The 23,830-nt window shown below is 46.6% G+C and overlaps 2 protein-coding genes, 1 long non-coding RNA gene and 2 other non-coding genes across 6 annotated transcripts in view; 1 reads left to right on the plus strand and 4 right to left on the minus strand.

Annotated features, from left to right (window-relative positions):
* The window catches only part of LOC107052050, a 12,215-nt gene extending 11,015 nt beyond the window's left edge, over positions 1 to 1,200 (minus strand). The window contains exon 1 of one of the 2 annotated variants that reach the window (XR_003074757.3): positions 1,109 to 1,200. This is a non-coding gene — a long non-coding RNA (uncharacterized LOC107052050). Of the gene's footprint in view, positions 1 to 642; positions 802 to 1,108 lie in introns of those variants that run through there. The other variant, XR_001464170.4, reaches the window with a different exon arrangement.
* HPRT1 (hypoxanthine phosphoribosyltransferase 1) lies at positions 823 to 18,511 on the plus strand. Its single transcript, NM_204848.2, has 9 exons — positions 823 to 927; positions 2,259 to 2,365; positions 3,755 to 3,938; positions 8,929 to 8,994; positions 9,891 to 9,908; positions 11,911 to 11,993; positions 14,230 to 14,276; positions 15,151 to 15,227; positions 15,840 to 18,511. The coding sequence occupies exons 1-9, from the start codon at positions 901 to 903 to the stop codon at positions 15,885 to 15,887; spliced, it is 657 nt and encodes a 218-aa protein (NP_990179.1). The 5' UTR covers positions 823 to 900; the 3' UTR covers positions 15,888 to 18,511.
* LOC101749419 lies at positions 16,610 to 22,822 on the minus strand. Its single transcript, XM_046941029.1, has 5 exons — positions 22,797 to 22,822; positions 21,025 to 21,084; positions 20,575 to 20,680; positions 19,687 to 19,742; positions 16,610 to 17,024 (listed from the first exon to the last, which is right to left on the minus strand). The coding sequence occupies exons 2-5, from the start codon at positions 21,077 to 21,079 to the stop codon at positions 16,798 to 16,800; spliced, it is 444 nt and encodes a 147-aa protein (XP_046796985.1). The 5' UTR covers positions 21,080 to 21,084; positions 22,797 to 22,822; the 3' UTR covers positions 16,610 to 16,797.
* Positions 19,117 to 19,187, minus strand: MIR16C (microRNA 16c). Its single transcript, NR_035320.1, has one exon. It is a non-coding gene; the product is annotated as a microRNA 16c (primary transcript).
* Positions 19,483 to 19,558, minus strand: MIR15C (microRNA 15c). Its single transcript, NR_035319.1, has one exon. It is a non-coding gene; the product is annotated as a microRNA 15c (primary transcript).
* Positions 22,823 to 23,830: the final 1,008 nt, after the last annotated feature.

Genomic DNA, 23,830 nt, shown 5'->3' on the forward strand with positions numbered 1-23,830 from the left:
GCGGTTTCACAGTCCCTGGACACATACTGCCCAGTAATGTCAGGCTCTCCGTGGACTTGTCAGGGCAGCTGCTGTTTTTCCCAGCTGTCTGGAACCAGGCCAGCTATGACACGTATCTGATATTAGTTAGCTGCTGCCCGTACTTCATTCTGCTGCTCTAGGCAACTTGATAAAGGCTTCTTCCTCCCACTGCAGACCTCACCCACCCAAACTGTGTCTGAACACCTGTGTGCAACACTGCTGCACTTGCTCGGGGTGATGCCTGATGCTAAGATTTGCTGAATTGGGGTGTTTTGTACAAAGGAACACTCCAACTGGTTTCTGGAACACCAGCAGTAATGCCAGAGCTGCTTGGTTTACATCTCGATGTAGATCTGGAGGCAGACCTTCATCACATGGGGACACCCAGATGTATTTAACTGGAAACCTCTCACATCTGCTCAGTGCAGGGAGGTGACGGGGGGTGCAGGGCATCCCTTTCCATTTCTCCGTAGGAAAAAGCACACGCACGGTCAGGTACGAGTATCATTACTCTGTAAGAGCATCGGTGCCCCGTCCCCGCAGATGGTAACGGGCGCTCGGTCTGCCCTCCTGCACCATCTCGGCACAGGAGAAAACCCTGCAACAGAGGCAGCTGCGTACCCGGGGAGCCGAGCCCTGAGATCGCCCATCGGAAGCCCCGAAGCAGCAGAGCGCTTATCGCAAACGCCCCGACGACGAGAGGCAGCGCTGAGGCGGGGGCGGGCGGCTCCGGGCCAGGCCGCGCGGCGGGCAGCACGGCGGCGCCGCCATGTTGAGGGCGGGGAGCGCGGGGGCGGCGCCGGGGCCGCCGCGGGGCGCAGCGCCTCTGTCCGCTCGTCGCTGCCGCTCAGCAGCCTGCCCGGCGGGCCGCGCCGCTCCATGGCGACTCACAGCCCCTGCATCGTGGTGAGTGCGGGCCCGCGGCGGGGAAGCGGCGCTCCCTCCGCCGCCGCGTCTCCGGGCCCGGCGCGCGGAGCGGGGGCTGCGGGGCGGGCGGCCGCGCGGGGAGCGGCCGCGGGGGCTGCGGAGCTGGGGTGGGTCTCGCCGGGCCTCGGCTCCACGCGCGGGGCGGGCGGCGCGGAGTCACCTTGAGGAGCTCGGCCTGCCGGCGCTGCCCGCGGGAACGAGCCGGGCTCCGCGCGCTCGGGGCCGCTCCCCGCGCCGTGCCGCCCGCCGGCCGTGCTCGCGGCGGCGTGTTCCGTAGGGGTCTCCGCACCGCCGCGGTCAGGAAGGCCGGAGCTGCAGCTTTAGTAATTGCCCTGAAATAACTTCCTTTCGCGCTAACCGGCGCGGCACCGCTTCCTATTCCTGTTGCTTCTCCTCGCGCGCTGAGGTGCCGCTCCGTGCGGCCGAACCCCTCAGCGCGGCGGTGGCGCGAGCCCCGTGAGGCGCGGTGGGCGCTGGCGGTGCCCAGCCCTGCAGGAGGAACTCCGGCGTGCCCTCCGAGAGCCTCAGCTTCGTTTTATGCGTGAGAGCCTTCACCTGCGTAACCGAAAAGCGAAGCAATTATAAAACACGCCGTCCTTGCCCACTTGCGGCTGGCTTAAAGTTCAGGGCAAGTCGTTGTCTGTGCTGCTCTGATGATATGCCCCCAACCGCAGCAGTGGGTGTATAATCATATACATGTGATAATCGCTTGTCCTAATTCATACGCACATGCCCGCCTTGCAGGCTGTGTCATACAGGGAGTGTGCCCACGCGGAGCACAGCTCTGAAGTAGAGCTTTGAGTTCTGGCTCAGGATCTCAGAGCACTGTGATTCCCAGCCCCTATTTTGCCCCGTTCCCACAGCCGTCCTTCGCCGACAGCCGGCTGTGATGTGGGTCTGGAAGATGCCCACGTTCTGAGGCCTCCCCGCTTAGCTGCCAATGCAGGTTTTGCATTATACCACTAAACTCAAAGGTGTCAAAAATCTGCTTGTTTTTTTTTTTTTCAGTGAAATAAGATCAGTCAGAATGTAGTGCTTTCATTTTCCTGCTCTCCAGTGCTGGAGAAGTTGTTAGGGCTTGAAATAACTTTCTCCTCACGTTGTGCTGAGCGGCGACTCCTGCAGTGTTTCATACAACTCCTGCAAGCTGATGCTTTCTGCTGTGTTCACCGTGACTAATGCTTCTGTAGAGGAAAAAAATCAGGTGACCCCAATGAGCGTAACGTGTTGGATAAAGCAGAAGATCTGCAGTTTCTCACTGTAGGCTTTCTATAAGCCTGGGTAGAAATCTCACCTGATTTCCTTTTCAGATTGGCGATGATGAACAAGGTTACGACCTGGACTTGTTCTGCATACCCAAACATTATGCAGACGATCTGGAGAAAGTCTATATCCCTCATGGGCTCATCATGGACAGGTTTGTTTGCCTCCAGACACTGCACTGATTCCATGGCGCTGCCACTGATAGCTTGCTGCCTGGTCACTGTCTAAATAGGTTACATTTAATTAGAGACTAAGTAGTGCATGTGTTAATTAACTGTTTCTTGTTTGGCTTCTAAGAGTTTGTGCTTTTACAGTTACACTATTGTTTGGAAATTTGTCATAATCCTCAAGAGAAATGAGGTGGTATGTAGCAACCTGCAGCGTCTTCGTGGAGTTTCTTTGATGTTTTACCTTCATAAAACCTAATGAGAGCACATTACCTGTTGTGCTAGTTCAATCTGAAACAATTAGAGTCTCTTGAGCTTCCCTAGGATGTTAACAACCATAAGGTCTTAATCACACCATTGTAGACTTTGCTGTGTTGGTGTGGTAGATAAGCAATATCCAGCTTCCCCTGCTTGCTGGGGGGTCCAACCTTGTCACCTGTGGTTGCTGAAATCTGCGGTGTGCTCTGCAGGTTTTATCTCATGTGGTCAGGAATGGGTCCATAAGCCCATAAGGCGTTGCTTTGTTTCCCTTTGTGATGCTTGCCTAGTTCCTGTTACCAGAATGAGCAGCAAATTCGGAGCGGTTCTGAGTAGATCTCTGAGAGGTCTCATGAATAGGAATGCTTCTAGACCATGCACGGTGCTGTTCAATTAGCTTAAAAGTCCCTATAAAACATTGTTTTGTTTTTTAATTGTAAATGTTGCAATAACTTTGCAATGCAAGGCCATATATAGGAAAAGGTTGGATCAAGTGCATGTCATTGAGTAATGGATGTATATAGTAGTAGGCATTCCCTGAGTAACCTGCTGCTGCTCTATAAATGCATACCACGCTTTCTAAGATAAACTGCAATACAAATTTAGAGACAGTGATTGCAGAAAAGCAGTGCGATGTTCTCTTGCTCTGCCTTGCTGTTGTGTTTTGCACTCAGGATGAATTTGCAGCTTGGCAAAACGTAATGCTGTCATTTATAGTTGGAGAGTTTTCTCGCTCCAGTCAGTGAGGGCTGCTGTTTGTATGTATTGATTTATTTTGCTCTTTGCGTGGAAGCTGAACCTATGTTTGAAAGGAGAGAACACCTTTATGTGGCTTATCTGCCAGTGAAACGGTTTCAGAGTGTTAAGATTTGCTTTGGCTGAGCGTGAAGTATGAAAACAGGGGAGTTTGGCTGTGTTACTGTTTGATTAACCTTGAAAAGCAAAACTGGGTTGGCCAGTAGTGTGTAAAAGCGGCTGAAGTGGTAGGCAAATATTTCTAAGCAAAATCCATTTCTGAGTTTGCATGTGTTTGCTGCTGTTGTTTGCAAGACAGAATACTGCAATGGTAAGCAAGTTAAATGTGTTATGACAGCTAACTCTTGTGTTTTTTTGTGTAGGACAGAGAGACTGGCACGTGAAATTATGAAGGGCATGGGAGGACACCACATTGTAGCTCTCTGTGTACTCAAGGGTGGCTATAAATTTTTTGCTGATCTGTTAGACTACATCAAAGCACTGAACAGAAACAGTGACAAGTCAATCCCCATGACTGTGGACTTCATTAGGTTGAAGAGTTACTGTGTAAGTATATCCACAATACTCTGCCATTTTTATAGAAACTAACTTCTAGTTAACAACACAGATGGTTTAGTATTATCACTAATATTGTGAAAACTTTGCCTAGATGTGTTCGTGTCATACGAAGAATTAAGAGAATTAAGAGGGGAAAAAGTGTAGTCTCAAGTTAACTTGTTCTTTGCCTATCTTATATTATCTATTTTCTTTTAGTCTTTACATCCGCAGTTCAGTAAAGTCCTCATTCAGAGCAAAGAGACCTTTTCTGTGTCCTTTATACATTCAAGAGTTTCCTCTTATCTTCGTCATCTCTAATGCTGTGAATAGTAAGAGGATTGTCCTGCAAATATTGTGACAAAAAAATAATTCCAGAAATGTTAATGTGGCTCAGATGTCACTCACTGGATTGAAAGACTGGAAAACTGTAGACATGGTTGTATCTGAGTTCCCTTCATCATCTTTTGTTTGGCTCAACTGAACAGTGAACAAATTAATTGCACTTGGCCTTAAGGAAATACTAGATTCCTACACGTAGATTTATGGTTAGTGGCCACAGATTATGGTGCTACCATTTAGTAACTTGCATGCAGGTTGCCTTGGCTTTGTGATCTTTAAGGCCTTTTCCAACCTGAGCAATCCTATGATTCTGTTTAACTCCACAGGAAAATGGAGCATGAGGTAATGGGTAATTTTTTGATAGAGGAAGTGTGATATTTTGTTGTGCAGGTCAGAGGAAGGAGCGGATGTACGTACTGTCTGTTTGCTGACTTAGCAGCTGAGTCTTGTGTTTTCTTGATAGTGTTTGTGGGTATTTTTGAGGTCGTCCATCAGACCACCTGTAGTGTGGAAATAGTTACACTCTTTTAAATTCACTTTGTGGTGTCAAAAAAAGTTGTTTCCAATGGTGTTAGTTCTGTGTCTCAGCACCCTTGTATTCAAGTTAGCAACGTGAGCTGTTGTCACAGTCATAGAGCTGTGCCTGCTCGAGTAGAAAAAGCAGAGGTCGCTAAATTAGAAACTCAGCTTCATCATTCATCTCATTAAACCATCCCTGCATAGCTGGGAGGCTCACTGCACGGGGCAGCAGCTGCCTGGTGCTTCCTCTCTGCTCCCTGCAGAAGATTCTGGCTCCCTCTGCCCACCCTACACAGACACCACGTGCTCACACACTGCCTGTCAGCCAGCTGGATGTCTCTATTGCAACACTGAGCAGGATAGGAAATGATGACTCCCACCTTTGTTGGCAAGGAAATTTCTACCTTCTTTCTTCAAGGGACACATCCAGTAGCTTATTTGATGTATTTAAAAACAATATGAAGACCACACCACCTTTCTGCTCTCTCCACTTTCCAAGTAGCTTGGAACAAACTGTTGGAAAAATGTTGTGAAACACCTGAAAAAAACACAGTGTTGAAAAGCAATTCTTGTTCCCAGTAAGCTTTCTTTGTTCAGCTTTATGTGTTGGGCAGTGCTTTGATGCTGCTGCTTTTGTTTATTGTCGCCCATAACGATGGCGCCTTGATTCTGATCAGGAAATAAGCAGCAAAATAAGTAATGATAAATATAAGCCTTTTTTTTTGGTAGCAGGAAGGATTCAATGAAGAGAAAGGAGAGAAATGTGCACAGAAAGCTGTATAAGCAGAATGTTTTGCTCAAGGTGTTGGCGTCGGGGTTTTGGTTTTGTCAGCCAGTTCTATAGAGGAAAGTTTTCTTGTTCTAGAGGAGGAGCTGCAGTTACCTGATGCCTCCCCCAGGGTGGTATTTATGAGCATTTCATTTCTGTTGACTCTCTTAGGTGGTTATTAATATCCAGACTTGCGTTCTTTAGATTGCACAGCTTGGTAGACTGGGTGAGACTGTCCTAGCAGGAACATGTGTGTCACTGATTGACCAGATTTTTCTTTATTAAGAGTCCTGTAGTGCTAGATTGCCTCCATAGTTTCTATTCATGCTTTACTAAATGGAGGACTTGGCATTCTTAGGGATGAGAAAACCATCACAAACCAAAGCAGGCAGCTGGAAGTGGAGCTCTCCTGTGATTGCCTTTGGATGCAATTGTTTGGTCGTGCTGCCTGCCTTGCCAGGCTGGGTGCAAGATGTTAAAAATACCACGATTGCTTGAACAAAGCAGCCCAAGTCGTATGATGGTTCTAAAATTGATGCGACTGATGTGCTGTTCTTTGAAACCCATCATTTAATATTTGCAAGCTTATGGGTTATTTGTTTCCTAAAGCAAAGTTCGTGGTGTGACTGCACCCAGAAATAATTCTCGAAGAATATGCAGATAATCATGCTGTGATTAACCATTGCTTCTGACTCCTGCTTTCAAAGTGCTTACAAATGGACTGTAATGATCTGGCAAGCTGCTAAGAAATGGAGAGGCAGTGTCTGTGATCAGAACCGGATCTCTGTATTCTTGACAAGCAGTTTATTTTGTCTGTGCTAGAAGCATGGCATTTCACCAGCCTCCTGCATTTAGAGGTGGGCAGAAGTCCCTGATGTGCAGTCAAGAAGGGCAGCTAGAAGTCAGCAGGTGTGCTGCACATCACTGGGGAACGTGGAGCTTTTTGGTGGAGCACGACAACACTGAGGCACAATCTCATTGGGCTGATGGAGGCGGCGCTCTGAAAGGTCTCGTGCTACCCAAGCCTCATAGCAAATAGTGTAAGGAACTTCAGTGCTTTTGTAAAAGACGATATTTGAGTCACTGGTCAGGAGTTATGATCTTGCAGTGCAATATTGTTTTTTGTTTTCCAGCAGTGACAATGAAGAGGCAGCGAAACAGATCTAACCAGCAAATCTCTTCTGAGCTAAGCCACAGAGCATTAAAGTCTTAACCAGTACTGAAATGAGAAATAATAGGCCTGAAGATAATTAAAACATCGCTTAATTATTAAACAAAGTTCGTTCCAGTGGAAGGCTGGTTAGAACCAGCATTGGAAATTCGTTAACCTTTTTTTATCCTTTAATTGCTCTGGAGCTCAGTGCCTGCATAGGAATGCAGGTAAATATGGCACTGATTATTTGTGTTTTGTGTTTCAGTGTAGCAGTTTGTGTGGTTCGTGGTGGGAAGGAGAAGGAAAGTTGCTGTTAGGCAGATTGTTCTCTGCTGATCTTTAGATTTGAATATGCATAATCCAGAGGTTTACAGTTCTGTGGTGTTCTCCTATGATTATAGTGTGTTGCTTTGAAGCCAGAGAGATGACCAGGAAGCTCATCTTAATGTGTATTAAGCTGAGTGCTGGGCTGTCATCTGTGCCCGTCACTCTAATGGAACAAATATCTGCAGCATCTTTCTGCATCTTTCTTTCATAAGGAGCGATGCTTCCATGGCACAGTGATCAACTCTGTGTTAGTGGAGGAATAGATAAGAGAGAATCCTGCAACATAAACAAGGAAGAGCTCAAAGAAGCTGTCACTTAAGATAACCATAAGATGGGATGAAGGCAGGAGCTGCCCCTCAGCATAATGAATGCAGTGCTTCACTGAGTCGTGTTCTCCTGGTTTGTCTAAGCAGTGTCTCAGGCACCCAGCAGCACTCTGCGTATCCGCTGGGACAAGCTTGGACATCCTGTTGTTGGACTATTCCAGCACAGTGCTATTTATGGTGTTCAGTTTGGTTCTGTTCTGCTGCGATGGAAGTGCTGGAACAGCTGAATATTTTCATCAAACGGAGCAGTGTAACTCTAACAGCTGTTATCTTTAAAACATATGGTTAAAACTGAAAAGATGCTTTTCTAATAGTTGGCTTGTAGTGGGGATTTTCAGTATTGTGCTGTAGGAATCATACACAGGAAGTATCTCTGGGTTTAACCATCTGCTTTTACATCCCTCGAGCTGTCAGCACTTCGTTATCCGAGAGCACTGACATCACTGCCCAAAGGATTTCAATGCATTTTCTCTTTACTGTAATCCCACATCATGCATTCCCAGTGGCTGTGTCTCTAAATCGTTTGGTACCTCTTTTTTTTTTGTGATAACACTTTCAGGTTTTCTCTGCACTTCATACAGGGGAATACCTGTCCTGGTCCATTTGTGAAAGCAGGAGGTTGTATGTGGCCATCTCTTTCCTTGTGGTCCCCTCTCCATCCTATCTGCTATTTCTGGTTTTAGGGAAGGAACTGATCATGCAGCAAGCTTACGCTTTGAGACAGGGCAGCAAAATAAGAAAGGCTTTCTTTCTAAAGGGAAGATATGTGGTAAGGAGCTATGAGAAGAGATACTAACTTTCAGATCAAATGGTTAAATGGTAGGATAATGGCATCACCTGTAAGTAGCACAGCAATGAGTGTATCGCATCTGATGGCAGCTGTGAGACACTGTCGAGGTTTGAAGTCAGCTTTAATAAACATCATTGGTCTGAGGTGCTCCTCGTTGTTGTTTTTCACTTTCTCTGTGTAACAGCTCCTTGAGGATTGTGTCAAAGCCCAGTTCTGCTGAAACAGAGCACTCTTGCAGTCGTAGCATTGGGAACCTGTGTTGCAGTTCAATTTCTAAAACAAATTATTTGATTGTTATTACCCTTTGTTGTAAAACAGGCAAAGTCATGCTTCTCTGGCTGTTTTGTAGCTTATTTTTCTTACTCTTAATCAGTGCCTTGTTTGCTGGCTATTTTTATCATTTTGATTGCTTATTTTAATTCAGAGCATAAGGCTTTCCAAAGGCTAATCCAAGTTTAAAATGTAAATTACTCAGGTTAGAAATTGTTTTTTTTTTCCTTTCCACGCATCTAGTGAATGTATGGGAAGTCATATCTTTTCATATACTTACATAGTGGTCACAGGTGAGAAGTGGTGCCTGTATTTATGCAGTTGTCAAACGGTCTTTAATCTGAAATACAATCTTTGCATTTGATTACTTGTAATTTCTAAGTGAATGGATGCTACTGGTAGCATTAATACTGGTTCGTTATGTACTTTGCAGTTTTGGTATTTATTGGAAGAAAGATGACTTCACTCCTGGTAATGCTAATGCTCACCCTTCTCTTTCTTATTAGAATGATCAGTCAACTGGAGATATAAAAGTCATTGGTGGGGATGACCTCTCAACCTTGACTGGAAAGGTACGGCTCTTCATGTGTTTACAGAAACCAAAAAGGAAACATCTCCAAAGAACCCAGACAACTGTGTGCTTTCTTAACATGTAGAGATTATAGAGTTTTTTAAGAGAAAATGGGTATGTTTCATTTTAAGTATTCACCGCTGTAATTTAGTGACATGCATCAGCCCCTCCAGAGCCATTGGTTTAGTTTTAACTTAAAAGTATGTGTATATATATTCACTGTCTTCAGTATGAGCCATATTCAGGGTACTTGTTTCTCTGTGGTCCCTGAGAAGGGCAGTCTTGTCTGGGTTGTTGTCTTCAAGCTGCCTTTAAAAGAGTGTGGCATTATTTATTTACTGTGCTGGTGTTTCACTGCGGTAGTGAGGGGAGCTCACCCTGCCTAGGCATGTAACTTGCTGGGTTAGGAGCTGAGGGTCCTGTTACAGGTAACAAAGAGAGAAGGAAATGCAGAGAATGCAAATTGGGAGTCTGCTTTTCTTCAGTGGCTGTACAGAGGTCATCAAGCTGGGTATCTGTGAGCGAAACGCCGCTGCCTCCTGTTCATTGCTTTCCCCTTTTGATTACATATAAACAGTCTTTAAAAAATAGTGATGCACGTCAGTGTAAAGGCTGTAGGTGTGACAAAACTGCTTGGCTTTATAGCATGACACTCTTTGCGTTATGAGAATTTAAAGACCACTTTGTACTCAGCATGAGATACCGAGGCTGATTGTCACTGTAGCATCAGAAATGTGACCTAAATAGCATCCACTGCTACACGGCCAAACATGCATAAATCATGGTGCAAATATTTAACGGCATTGAAAATGAAATTAATAAGTTATAGAATATATTAGAAATTGTGTATTCTTTAAATACTAATGGCTTCTTATCTTTTTTTTTTCTTTCCAACAGAATGTTTTAATTGTAGAAGTAAGTATTGTGTTTCGCTCAGAGTTTTCTGTGATTCTGTCAGTTCTTACTTGGCATGATTTATTATTACTTTAAAAAATTCTTATTAGAAAGTGACCTGAGCAAAGTGAAATTAAGCATGTTAGCGTTTTGGCAAGCTAGGAAATTAAACTGAAGGGCAGAAAGAAGTTCCTGGTAGGAATATCCCAAAATAGTGAAAAACAAATACAAGCCCAGCATCCATGTGTATGATTTGTTTAGAGAATAGAGATAAGGAGAATGCTGATTCCTAATCAGCATTTTACTGTTGCTAATTCCCATATCTCTGTCTTGTCGCTGTTCTTTGGTTGATACTGGCAACACTATAGCTGAGTGTGATGTCCTGGTAGGTACTGGTGCTTAGTTCTGGCTTTCATACCTCTTTGTTTTTGGACAGCATTGGTTGTGTTCAGAGGATGCTCTTGAATAAGATGGCCAATTTGAGGATGGGGAAGCAGAAGCACTAGACAGAAAAATGAATGTGCAGTGTAACGATGTCTTTAGGCTCCAAGTAATGGGAATGGCTTTGTTGGTAAGCACAGGAACAGCAGTGGCAACCAGTTCAGCAACCAAAGACAAAGCTCTTTCCTTCTGTCATATTATTCCACAGGAAGCATGTTCAGTTTTAAAACCAAACTAGTATGTATACAGCAGTCATCTGTGTGACCAGTGGTCTCCTTTGAAGTGTATTTTGCTTCAGATAGGCAGATGCATTTAATTGTATATCTGCTCCATTTCAGATGAATGTATGCCTTTAAAGTCCCAGGCAGCTAAGTGGGTTAGCTTCTCATCTGTTCAGTGCATCACCTCTCCTGTGACATCTAATGCGTTGTCAAATATAAGCCCTTTGACCAACCACTATTGTTGCAGTTAAACAGTAAAAATGCACGTTATCTTCTGCACAGAGCACTAAGATGTTCCATGCAGCATCCCTTTGATGTGCAAAAAAAACCCCATGAAATGGAGATTTGCCTCCAAAAAGCAGATAATCAAACAATACAAAATCACTAAAACTTTTGTTTTGACTTGAGGGCACAGAAGTGGCTGCTTTTGTTTATACATCAGCTTTTATCCATGTTTCTGTCTGTCTCTTTTTTTTGAGTTGATAACCATGAATAAAAGCCTTAGGTGGTAAAGGTGGTATAGCTGACAGGTGCTCTGTTGACATCAATGTGTTTATCGATGTATTTTAATTGAGAATCCTGAGAAAATAAGCAGAAATCAGGAGATAATAGAGTAGGCATTGCTACTTCTGTGTTATCTGCCTCTTCACTTCAAATAAACTTCCAAGTTCCAGCCAGGGTAAGGACTGTCCCTCAGGACATCTTGTGATGTGTCAGTCCAAATAGAATATCCATTTCTGGTGCTTCAGTTGTGAGTCATATATTCTTTTTTCTGCTTATATATGTAGTAAGTGGGATTAAAGTGATGCATCAAACTTCAGTTTAGTGTATCTAAATAGAAACAGTCAATCTGCACCCAGATATTACCAGTACAGTTTCTTTATTTATTTTTAAAATCTGTAATGTAAATCGCACTCCTTTTTTTTCTTTAATTACATTAATGAGTTGTGACTGTTTTCCCTTCTTATGTTCCTTTTCTTTCTGTTGTATGCAAGTGTCTCTGAGCTCAGCTGCAAGATGGGTGCTACGCTTATAGTGTGAGAATTAAGCATTGTTTGTCTGATAGCTGCAAGGAACACAAGCCATAAAATCTGCCACAGGCGCCAGGAAGGTCATAGTTCATGCTTTTGAAGTAGTAGTTATCCATAAGAGTTAAGAACCATTGTTAACTATTGTGATCTCTTTCCTGAGTGTAGTGGCTTAAGCACAATATGGTGTTCCATATCCCTTGTACCAGATGATGAACAATAAAAAACAGCATGTTTTCGTGTTACTGCAGATGAGCAATTTCTGCATGAAAAACGTGAAGTGCTGCTGTGACAGGTTTCATGTTCTCTCTCACACGGCGTTTTTATTTTCAGGATATAATTGATACTGGGAAAACAATGAAAACGTTGCTGTCTCTACTTAAGCAGTACAATCCAAAGATGGTGAAAGTGGCCAGGTAAGCTTTTAATTGTGGTTATTTGTGCTGTATTTCACCTTCTGAGTGACACATGGTGTAAAAAAAGGTAATGTAGAACAAATTCCCATAAAAGACAAACAAGAAGGAACACTTCTTCAGGAGTATTATGTGATGCACTTGGAGTTCAGTGTGTAAATTACACTTGGCTTGTTGTGCCAAGGCAGAAACACCATTCTCTCCAATCCTATTGCTTAAAACCTTTCTGTTTGAGGAAGGGATAGCTTGTTCACACCTGGTACGTGTATTGCTCCGTGATGTCTGGGGATGGGAGGGTTATCACTGATGTCTAACATGGGTTTAGAACGGAAGAACTAAAATTTTTTAAGCTTAAAGAAATCCCCCCCCCCCCCCCCAACGATAGCAGAAGTATTTTCCACACAAATAGAGTTCATAAATATAGACTTCTAATGGAGATTAGGATTTAAAAAAATAACAGTGCTTATCTCGATATGTCAGTGTTCATCTGAGCATATTTCTGTTTTCACTGTTTGCAGTTTCAGTATACTTCAGTGGTGTATCTGCAATGGAGACCTTTTTTTGGTCTGATGCCTTTAATTGTAGAATTAAATTAGTTTGCATGCTAGCATTACTGTTGTGTAGGGTGCATAGTGTAGCTGAGCTTTAGAGGTCATTCTGTGAGAGTCACCCAGCCATATGCTCCTTCCAGGCTTTTCTACTTAGTTGCATCTTTAATCAATTAGTTTTGAAACATTTTCTAATTAAATAATTTGAACTTAATAAGGAATATTGTGGGTAATAATAACAACCAATATCAGCATTCCTCCTACGTCTTTTTTAAATTGCATCTTTTATACTCCTGTGCTACGGTTGTGTATTTTGCAATAAAAGCATAATGAGTGCTGGGGATTAGAGATAAACCAGAGCTGTGTGTAATATCTAATCAGTTGTGTTGCCATAACAATGTCGAAGCAGTTGTTAGATGTACTAGAATAGCTCTTCATGCTGATAATCCGAGGGTGACCTGCTGAAGGTGAGCTTTTTCTTCCTGGCCTGATTAAATGTACCAAATTTTAAGCAATTGTTGCTGCACAGTACCTTCACACTGCAGTCAGTATACATTATGAGTATGAAACAGCGTGAGCCAAATCCAGTTTCGTGTTGTTTAAACCTGTTGTAGTTGTCTGGGTCTGCCAACGGCCGAGCACGGTCACACTGGGTAGTATCAAGCGTTGTGTTCTTAGTTGGTTCACTTGCCTTGCTTTTCTTGTTGTCTTTCTCTCTGACAATTAATCGATTGTAACAGGGAAACGTGAATTAATGCTAACGCTAATTGGGGTTTGTTTGATCAAGGCCTACACAATACTCAAAAATTAAGCCTCGAGTAGAAGTTTCAGAAATGGAATGTCTAAAATTGAAACCATGGACATGACAAATGAAGTCTCAGAGGTCATCCAGGAGGGGAGGTCTGCAAATACAGAGTTATGCTGCTCTATCTCCACATTCAGCCATCACCCACCTTTTCCTTTCCTCCCAAAGTCTCTCGCTCTCTGTTACAAACAAATGTCAGGATGATGGAGTTGTCTTCTAAAAGGTAGATGTGTTCAGCTGAATAAAGAGTGAGTCAAACTGCACTAGCAAGGTGTTTCTATCTGCTGCAGTACCCCCAGCTCTGTGTCTCCCTGTTTTTTACACCTCTGACATTTAATTCTGGGAAAGTGGAGCTGGTTTGTATCAGCTGATCATCAAAACCTCTTAACTTTTTCTTTATGGGGGTAATTAGTATTACCAGTGAAAAACAATTGAGGACACGTTGTGCAATTGAGGTTGTGTTAAACCATCTGATTTTGCTTCGTAATGCTGATAATCCAGCTGGTTTGGCTGGATCCCAGCTCTTTACCTCTTTACCTGTGAGCGCAAGTGCTTGCACCTGAAATTTCTAGGCACAAAGAAAGCCTCACTAAGTCACTTTTGGCAACAAAAATCCATACAGATCAAGATCTCTCAGCCTCTTTCTTGCAGACCTTGTAGTTATCCTTTAGGCTGTAAACCTTTTGTGATTCTACACAGTTTAGAGTTTATCATTGAGATCAGCTGCACCTGCAAATGAAAAATGTTTAAAATACTTATGGTTGTGCTTTCAGTTACACACACTGAGGCTCACTGAAGTGAAATCCAGCCTAACTTCAGAACAATTTCATGTAGTCCTACATGGTGCTTTGCCATATTTCAATTTTACTTTGATTTTATTTGACAGTTTGTTGGTCAAAAGAACTCCTCGAAGTGTGGGATATCGGCCAGACTGTAAGTAACTCTCTGACAACCACTGTTCATTTTTAAAAATGCATTGATACGTTGTGTACTCTTTGGCCAAAGTCCATGGGTGTTCCAGATATTTTTCATGAATGGTTTTTGATTGATTTTAAATGCAAACAAACAAACAAACCCACCCAACTTGAGTTTAAATATTTGCAATTAGTTTACTATATGAAGACTTAGATATTTTGGTCCACGTGAATCCCTTTTCAGGTGGAAATTCTCCATGCTTACAGGTAGTCAAGACTTTGGTTGGCAAAACCTGCTGGATTCATCTTTGGCACTTTGGGGAATGTTTCGGGTGCCTAAATGTAGCCACCCAGTGCCATTTGGATGTCCCCAGCAACTTATGGGGGCTCCTTAGGGAGGGACGTGTGTTTTATCCCCATTTCAGAGGCCAAATTCGTGTCAATGTGGATTGTGCACTTTCACAATAGAAGTGGAATGAATTCAGATGCAGAATCACATTCTGTTCCTTCTCCTTTCCAAGGCTGTACAGTACTGATGGAAGTGTCTCAACACCTTGGAAGCCTCATTCACATGTTCCTTAGGTTGTCTTACAGCCTGTGTAGTTGGACTGATGCTGCCCACCCATCCAAGGGCTGTCTTGCTAGAGCCATGCCCGTTATGCATTAGGAATCAATAAATAAACCTATTTAATGTTGCTTTAGTTGAATTCAATCAACAAAGAATGTCAGAAGTTTAAAATAACGTGAGTATTAAGCTGAGGATACTTGAGTGGAAGAAATGAAATGTGAAGCAGCTCATGTGTTGATAAAATTCCCAATTGTCTGCATCAACAGGTCTAGTGAGCTCAAGGAGGTTCCTTTCTAACATACTGGTGACTTATGTTCTTTTTCAGTTGTTGGATTTGAAGTGCCAGACAAATTTGTTGTTGGATACGCCCTCGACTACAATGAATACTTCAGAGATTTGAATGTAAGTAATTTTTCCCGTATGCTTTTGTCCATTTAAAAATAGGGAGGAAGGAAGGGAAGTCTCCTTACATTGCTCTCCCTCCTCTGTGTAAATCACAGCTCGTGTGCAAGGTTAATCCATCAGTGATGCAGTGATGAGGGCAAACCTTAGAGCAGCACAGCAGTGTTATGGAGCTCTGATAGAACTACTATTTATTTTGCTTCACACAGAACAGAGGTTATGTGTCTCCTGTTGGCCTTTGAAATAGCGTGGCAGTTTGTGTGAAGTTTCTTATCATACCAGATATCTACATTAAATTTGCTTAGTTACAGAAAAATTAAAGAGAGACCTTGAAAGACTTTTTATTCTAAGACACAGATTCTTCACCTGGGTCTTGTATGTCCTTATAATGGACATTGGGTGGGAGAGGAAGGAGAAGGAAGGCAACGCTGAGATTTGTAGCCAAAAAAAGACTGAAGGTTTTTCTGCACAGACAGTATCAGAACACTCTTCAGGGCTGACACTTGTATGGCATGCTTTCATTGCTTTCAGAAGTGCAGTATTGACTATGTGCCTGAACATCAGTTTCTTACATTACATTTCTAACTGGGAGCTTTCAATGTTTTGTTTCAGCATATCTGTGTGATCAGTGAGACGGGGAAGCAGAAGTACAAAGCATGAAAGCACAGTTGAAGTGCTATGGCTACAAAGCTTTGAAATGTTTTGTTTACCAAGTCCTATCTCTCACAGGCTTCAACTCTGGTACACCAGCTGAAATTGTAGAACACCCCAGCCCCATCGTCATATGCTTACTATAACTTATTGCATGTACAATATAAGAATCTCGTCTTGTTCATTTATATTATAGAAATGTAAACAACCAGTGCAATTCTGCACTCCTTATTTTGATTTGCACTATGACTCTACCGACTATTGCTGCCCCTGGTTGGGTTGTGCTGTTTGTGAGCTCCGGAGTCTAACTCTTGCAGTGGTAAATTGCTTAAACCTCATCAACCCAGAACTGAAATAGTTCGAGTACTGTAAATGTAAAACATTTTATGATAGGGAAGTCTATTAGTAATATTTTTTAAAAACTGTAATTTAAGTTTTATATTTTAATTCACAAATGTGATTGTGATGAAAGGATAGTTGCACCTTTGGGTGTTATGAAACACAAGAAGCAGCCAGTTACAGTATCTGTAATCTCCAGGGAGCCCACTGACACCTCCTGGAGTTGCCTTATTGCTGTAAAAAGGAATCTGGGTAAAAAATATCTTTTTTTTCTTCTTCTTCTTTTTGAGATGGAATGACAAAACAGAATGCTTGAGGTCTAGTTTTAGTTGAGCTGCCTGTTTCTTTCAGATATTTTTTTTTTCTTTAAAAATATCCATCAGACAGTGAAATTGCCTTTTAAATTTAAACAGTTTTAATATATTTGTGGGAAAAAAAAATGTAATGTTTACTTTATAAGAACTACAAAGCAAAGTACTTTAAATAAAGGCTGTCTCTTTAAAATACGCCCCACACATCTATGCCACTCACTGTGTACACTGAAGTGCTCTCCAGATTCTCTTCTCAGCAACGTATTTCATTAGTGCTTCTGGCAGTGAAGGCAGGCTCCACGTTTGTTACCTCTGTAGAGCTTTCTGTCAATACAGTGCTGTCTATGGGAGATGATGAAGGCCTGAGGGAAAGCTTTAGGAAGACTGGCATATGCTATAACCAAACTGGATTTCAGAGAGAACGCTCTGAGTGCTGTCCCTTCTCCTGTTCTGGCAACAGTGAAGAGTGACGAATATTCCTTCATTAAACACATACCTGCGGGGAGATAAAAACCCAGCCAATGTGTAAGTGTTTGGTTTTGCTCACATCTTGTTTGTGTGGTAATGCTAACCAGGGCAGCGCACGCCTTTCCTTCTGCTGTGCTGCTCCATCCCTTGCTTATGCAGTTGGTGTGCTCCTGCACATGGACTCTCACTTCATGCTGGGATTTGGTGCTGGCGGTGCTTGGTACGTAATGAAGCGTTTGCCAGTCTGTTCTGCAAGGTGTTGGCTGGTTTTTGAGTAGTGTATTTTACATGCCAAGCACCTTGCATCGTCTGCCCTTGGTGTGTTCAGTTGCAACTGGCAGCCTTAAAATGTGACTTACACAGTGTAATTATGTAATGATCACAGTGTGCTGGAGATCTAGTTGCAAATCAGAATCCTCAGTAAGAAAACTAATACTGCTCATGATTGTAATTTACTTTTGTTCATGTTATGGTTAATGTTCCAAAGAGCTTTTCTAATTGCACTATATGGACTGATTCCATTTCTGAATGTGTGTGTGTATGGAGAACTGTGCTGTGCTCAGGACTTCCTTTCAGCAGGTGCTGCTTGGCTGAGGAGAGGAAGCACAAAAGTAACACAGAAAACTACAAACCCACTTTAGAATTATGACATCCATTTGAGTTTTCATTGGATGTGGATGGATTTTAAGTCTCATTACAGAAAGTACTGTTCTCTCCAACCTCTGAATAGTTCCTGCATGACTGTGTTCTAGAATAGATTGATGGCATCTGGACATTACACTCAAGAGGGGGCATAAAAGTAGCTATTTACACATGAAACAGTGAGAGTTGCTGTTATCTTTTAGGACTAAACCCTGACACGAGTTTGCTCTGTAATGATTTCCTGTCTTGCTGTAGGATATTACTCAAATGCTGTGATGTGGGAGAGGCAGGAGAGGGGGTGGGTGTCACAACAAGGGGTTTGTCTTCGGGAAGGTGGTTGGAGCAGGGAAAGGGGGCTGGAGCTGTGCAGCCTGGGGGGGGTGATACTGCATAACAGTGACTGTTATAGCATTATGAAAACAGAGAAAATTTTGCTTTAAACTTGCACTGATCTGAAGTGCAGGTACTCCAGGCTGAGCTTGGAGGTGTGATAGAAAGCTTGTATGATAACTGTGCTGGTTGTTCCTTTTGGTTGTTTTGTGTTAAAAAGAAATCCTCGATTGGAAAACTCAGACAAGCATCTTTGCAGCCCTGAATTACTCACTGGTAGCAGCAGGAGCTGCTGTTGTGCAGGGTGAGTGCATGAGTGCTGCTGAGGGCAGTCGTGGCTCAAGGCACCCCTGCCTGTACCTGTCCCCCTCCCTGTGCATTCTGCAGGCAGGAAGCGGTCCCACACCACCTCCACGTGTCACTGTGCCTTTGTGGTCTGCAACCCAGCAAGTCTGGGTTCAGCCTCTCCACCTCCACACATAAAATGATGATGATGCAAAATTTTTAAAGCATTTAAAAAATAAAAAAAAACAACAAACCTGATGCAAGATTTGCAAAATTAAGTATAGAAATACAGAAGTGCTCACCTTCTGTGCTGCTGGGCCACTGCTGAGCCATGAACCAGTGAGGGGACATTCCCACAACTAGACTGGGATTCAGTAACCGTAGGAAACAGTTGAAAAGCTGCTGCTATGGGACAGCCAGCCACCAGCACCCCCAGCACAGCGTGGGACTGGGGGGTGCCAGTGATGCACCATCACCTGCAGGACCCATGGACTTGCTGCTGCAGAAGGTGGCTGTCCCCTGATGTCCCAGTAGTACAGTGCAGCCCCAAAGGGAGCAGCCTTCAGCCCACAGCTGTCCTGAGGTGCCTCTTGCTGCCACCAGAACTGAGAAGTTCAGAGTGGGAGTGCCAAGGGCAGAGCACTTTCCTCTTACCCTACCTCCAGCTCCCCCCGCCTCCCCCTAACCTCATTTCCCACCCAGGATGCTGGGGAAGGGCTCAGTCTCCCCATGCCAGAGTCCTGACCCCATTAACGACACCAGGCCCTCGTTACTCACTGTGATTTATTGGTGCTGGAGACAGGTTCCCCCCCACCCCCTGCAGCACGGAACCCCCCGGGTGCCAGGGACTGATTTCCAGCCTCACTAAAGCAGCAATGCAATACTGGAGAGCAACAGGCGATCCCCCACTCCAGTATTTACGTGCTGCTAGAGCACTGCTGACAGCTCTCCAGCCCCGTGCATCTCCCCACAGCCTCTAACCCCCACCCATCCACCCCCCAAATCAGAGGGAGATGGGAAAAGGCTGAACATGGAGCAATATTGCTCTGGAGGTGCTGCTCCACCCGGGATAGACTCAAATTGCACAGGAGGAGCAGAGAGCCCTTCCTGCACAACCACCCCACAGACAGGTGTACCTGCACATCCCCGTGCACCTGAGCTAAGGGGTATGGGGACATGTCAGCCTCCACCCCTATGGTAACCAGAAGCTCACTTTCTTGTCTTATCCTTGAGGTAATGAGGCAGCCCAGAATGGTCTGTATCTCCTTGTCCCTACAAACCATGATGTGCTGCTACATCTCCTCAAAGCCCACTGAATGTTGGCATTCCAAATGGTATTTTGGTTATTATTATTGTTATTATTATTTTTAACTCATGACATAAGGCACTGATGAACACTCTACACGAAGACATGAACATGCATGCATTACCACCTCGGGACTTTTGTGTTGCTTTGGGTTTTTTCCTTCCCGGTGCTATCAGCCTGCAACTACAAAGAACAAGCAGTTACACAGTGCAGACAGAAATACCCCATTCCCCCACCCCAAACCCACAGTGCTGGGGCATGGCACAGCTGCACCCCCAGAGCTTGTGAGGGGAATGATCCACTGTCTTTCATTCTACCCTTAGGGGTTGCAGTGCATCAGCTGTTGGCCAGGAATCACAGCGCCAGCAGCTGAATGCACAGCTTGGCAGGACAGAGCTGCCTGCATGTCCTTAAACTGCTGGAGGGAAAGGGAGGGAAGGAAAGAAAGAGAGAAGGGAGGGAAGGAGGGAAAGAAGCTGGGAGATCTGTGTTTTTCCTATAGCTGACATGATGCTCATGTACTTTTGGAATGAACCAACCATCTGCAACCAGAAAACAAAGCTCCATCCCTCCATCACTCACTGTGCAGGGCAGAGGCTGAGGCTGCAGCACAGAGCGCCCAGACCTGTGCAGACAGCCCAGACTTTTGTGTTTCCTCTCAGTTTTTGTTTTATGTCATGTGACAACTTCCTTCAATTCATTTTCCCTAAAAGCAGCGTCACAGCAGCACGGGACGACGGCAGCAGCCAGGCCTGTCCCACAGGGAGCTCAGCCCACACCTCTCCCCGTGCTGCTCTGCCCCTTTAGCAAACCAAAGAACAGGATTTCAAGAGCCCTCCCAGCCCGTGCCAGGTTATTGGAAACAGCCAATTAAATATCTGCAAAAAAAAAAAAAAAAAAAAACCCAAAAAGAAGTATATTTTTCACCACTTCAATGTCCTCAGTGCTGACGGCAGCGGCTCCAGCTCTGCAAAGTGCTGTGCTGCAAAGAGCCAACAGCCAAAGGGAAACCCACCCGGGTTTGCAGCAGAGCAGCCCTGCACTGCTCCAGCCCTGGTTCTGCAACAGCACTGCAAAGGGCTGCGCCTGGGGAGGGTCACTGCTTCCATCTCTTCGAGCAGCTCGAGAAAACAGAATAAAACACGTTAAAAAAAAAAAAAAAAAAGCAATAGCAAACCAGCTCAGTTGCAGCATCCACTTATCTAGATACATTAAGTCATACAGAGTCCTGGTTGTAGCTGGACAAGGGGCAGGACGCCGCTGCAAAGCTTTCAGCACGCGCCCATTGAACAGCTGGAAGCCTGGAAATGCATACCTGGGAGAGCGCTGTGTGCTTCTGATGGGAGAATGGCTCTGAGCGCTGCAGCCGCGGGCCTCAGGCACTGCGTGTCACAGCAGTGAGCTGCCCTACCTCGAGGTGTGGGATGGGATGGGATGAGAGTGCTGCAGGGCTCCCAGCACTTACCTGCCCTCACCTGGGGCACAGCTCCTCCTGCCGGTGCCTCCGACCGCCGCCGCATGGGAGCTGGAAAGCAACAGAGGGAGCTGAGAGGGGTTTGGGACTTCAGTGACAACGAGTTGGGTGGGCAAACAATTAAGGGGAAACGCAGAGCTCCGCCGAGATGCGATTTGCTGCACCGGCAGCCTTAAATATGGAGAGCATCCCTCCTGAACTTGCACTGCAGGACTGGAATTGGGGGATTCGCTCCGTGCAGCATCTGTGGAGTGAATCCCCCTCTAACGGGAGCAGCAGAACACGCATGAATGCAATGCAGCTCCTCCTTGCACAGCAGCTCCGTGGGGTAAAGCACAGCCCCAACTCCCTGAGACTGAGTCACCCTGAGATAGGAAGGGGGGCTTTAAAGCACAGTTCTTTACCGACACCAACCAGAAATGAATAAATAAATAGGGGAAAAAGGGGAAAAGGAGGAAAGAAAGGAAAAAAGAAGCGTGAAAGAGGGGAAGGAAAGGAGAAGCCCACATAGGGGCAGACGCACACACTCGCCCTCCTCTGCTCGCACACTGCAGCACGGGGTGAGCTCTGAAATAAGTCAGCACGAAGCATTTCCTATAGGGGTTAAAGCACAGGGAAGGGATAAAACACCGCACCGACCCAACGCGGAGTCATCGCAGCTCTCCGCGTTCCAAAGGCACAAACAACGAAAACAAAAAAGGGCGCTTCGCACAAAGCCTCAACGACGCAGCAATGAGAACTCACGGCGAGGGAACGACGCGAAGCCGGGGGGGGGGGGGGGAACCTCCGGGTGGGGCCGAAGGAATCCCCCCCCCCCCCCAACCCGTCCTATGCGACCGCTCCGCCATCCGCTGCGCCTCCTGCGGTGTTCTCATAGGGCAGATCTCATTCGCTCAGACCCCCCCTCCCCCCCCTCCATTCCCATACGGTCCCACCGACGGATCTGACGGCGGCGCAGCACCGTGCAGCGCACAGCCGCACCCCCCCAACCCAACCCAACCCAACCCAACCCCCCCCCCCTCCACCCGCAGGATGTTCCCGTTTCCTGCACGGATAAAATAATAGCTTTAAAACACACACAAAAAAAAAAAAAGCAAAAAAAAAAAAGCTGAAAAGCGCCGATATTTGGCCGTTATTTCCAATCAGCCACGACGGCTTCAAGTTTCTGGTATCGGAAAAGAAAAAAAAAACCAAAAAGAAAATACAATGGAAAGAAAACGCAGACACGCGCGGAGATCCGGACTGCCTCCCCCACGTGCGGAACTGCCTCTTAAAGGGACCCGCACCCCCCGCCCGGCTCACACCTGCGGCGCGCCCACGTGGGGCCGTACCCGCGGTGGCGGCGCGGAGCCGCGGGCGCGCTCCCGCCTTAACGGTCCGTGCGGGTGCGGGGGGCGCGGCCCCGCCCCGCTGTCACCGCCCCCCCCCCCGCACCCCTCCGCCCTTTGTGCTTATAAAAGTTTTTAGCCTTTTTTTCCCCCCAGCCGCCCCTTCCCCCCCCCACCCCGTTCCGCAAAGCGCTCACAGCGCAGGGGGGGCGGTTGGGCCGTTGTTCTCTCCCTCCCCCCCCTCCCTCCCCCGCTCCCACCCCCACTCCAGCAACGCCGCTCGGACCGTCGGGCAGCGCCCCCCACCCCGACCTCCCCCCCACGGGCCGGGCCGTACCACGCCGGGAGGGGGGTGGGGGGGGGAGCGTTTGGCGGCGCGGGGGCGGCCCCCTGCAGCGCCCCGGCCCCGGCGCCCCGCCCGCCCTCCGTCCTCACCTCCGAGTCCACTCGAAAATGGCGCCGAAACCGAAAAAACTTCGCCAATTTCATTGTAGGCGTCTGCAAGGGCTGCTGGGAGCGGGAGGGGGGGCGGGGGCGGCACCGCCCGGGGGGGGGCGGGGCTGAGGGTGTGCACCGCCGAGGTTGGGAGGGGGGGGCGGCGGTGCGGTGGGGCTGCGCGGTGCCGTTCGTTCGGGGAGCGCCGGGAGTGCGCCCCGCGGTTGGGCCTTCGGGGTGGGGTGGGGTGGGGTGGGGTGGGGGGGGGTGGAAGAAGCATCGCTGACAAAACGGCTCCGTGGTCCTTACGGGTCCCTTCCAGCCCGGGCCGTTCTCTGATCCAACCGACCGGAGCTGCCCGCGGTCACAGCCCCGCGCTGCGCGCACCCATCGCCGCCGATGCTCAGCGCCATCGCCCTCCTTTACCCCACCGGACGTGGGCCGTTCTGGGGAGAAAACGGCTATTTGCCCTCCAACTGTCGTTTCAAAGCGGTTGGTCGGTTGTTTATTTGTAAGCCTCCCGCAGGAGCGCCGACCCCTCGCTCCTCCCCTCCGCGTTTCAGCTGTCCGCTCTGTTTGCTGGAGGCACAAAGCGCTGCTCTGCCCCGCAGCTTTCAGCCGCGAAGGGATTTGGGCAGAAAACCGCCGCCGACCCGAAAATATCGCAGCCGAACCCGGGGTTGGAGGGGAGCGAGAAACACAGCGCTGCCCCGCAGTGTGGGGCTGCACAGAGCCGTCCCCGGACGTGTGGGCTCCGAGCGCCCGTTGGGAGCATCGCACGCGGCGGTGTTGGGGCACCGACGTGTCCGCGGTCACGGAGAAGTCGGCTGTGCCGTCGGCAGAGGGTGGGCTGAGCCACGGGGAGCGTGGAATCAATAGGGCTGGAAAAGGCCTCTCTGATCCCCACCCCCCCGTGCCCATAAGCGCGTCCCTCGGTGCCACATCTCCGCGGTTCAACGCCGCCGGGGTCGGTGCCTCCGCCCCCTCCCTGGGAGCGGGACCACCCAGGGTGTGCTTAATTAGCGCCTCTCCTA

The sequence above is a fragment of the Gallus gallus genome, chromosome 4, assembly GCF_016699485.2.
Source record: "Gallus gallus isolate bGalGal1 chromosome 4, bGalGal1.mat.broiler.GRCg7b, whole genome shotgun sequence".
Lineage (NCBI taxonomy): Eukaryota > Metazoa > Chordata > Aves > Galliformes > Phasianidae > Gallus > Gallus gallus.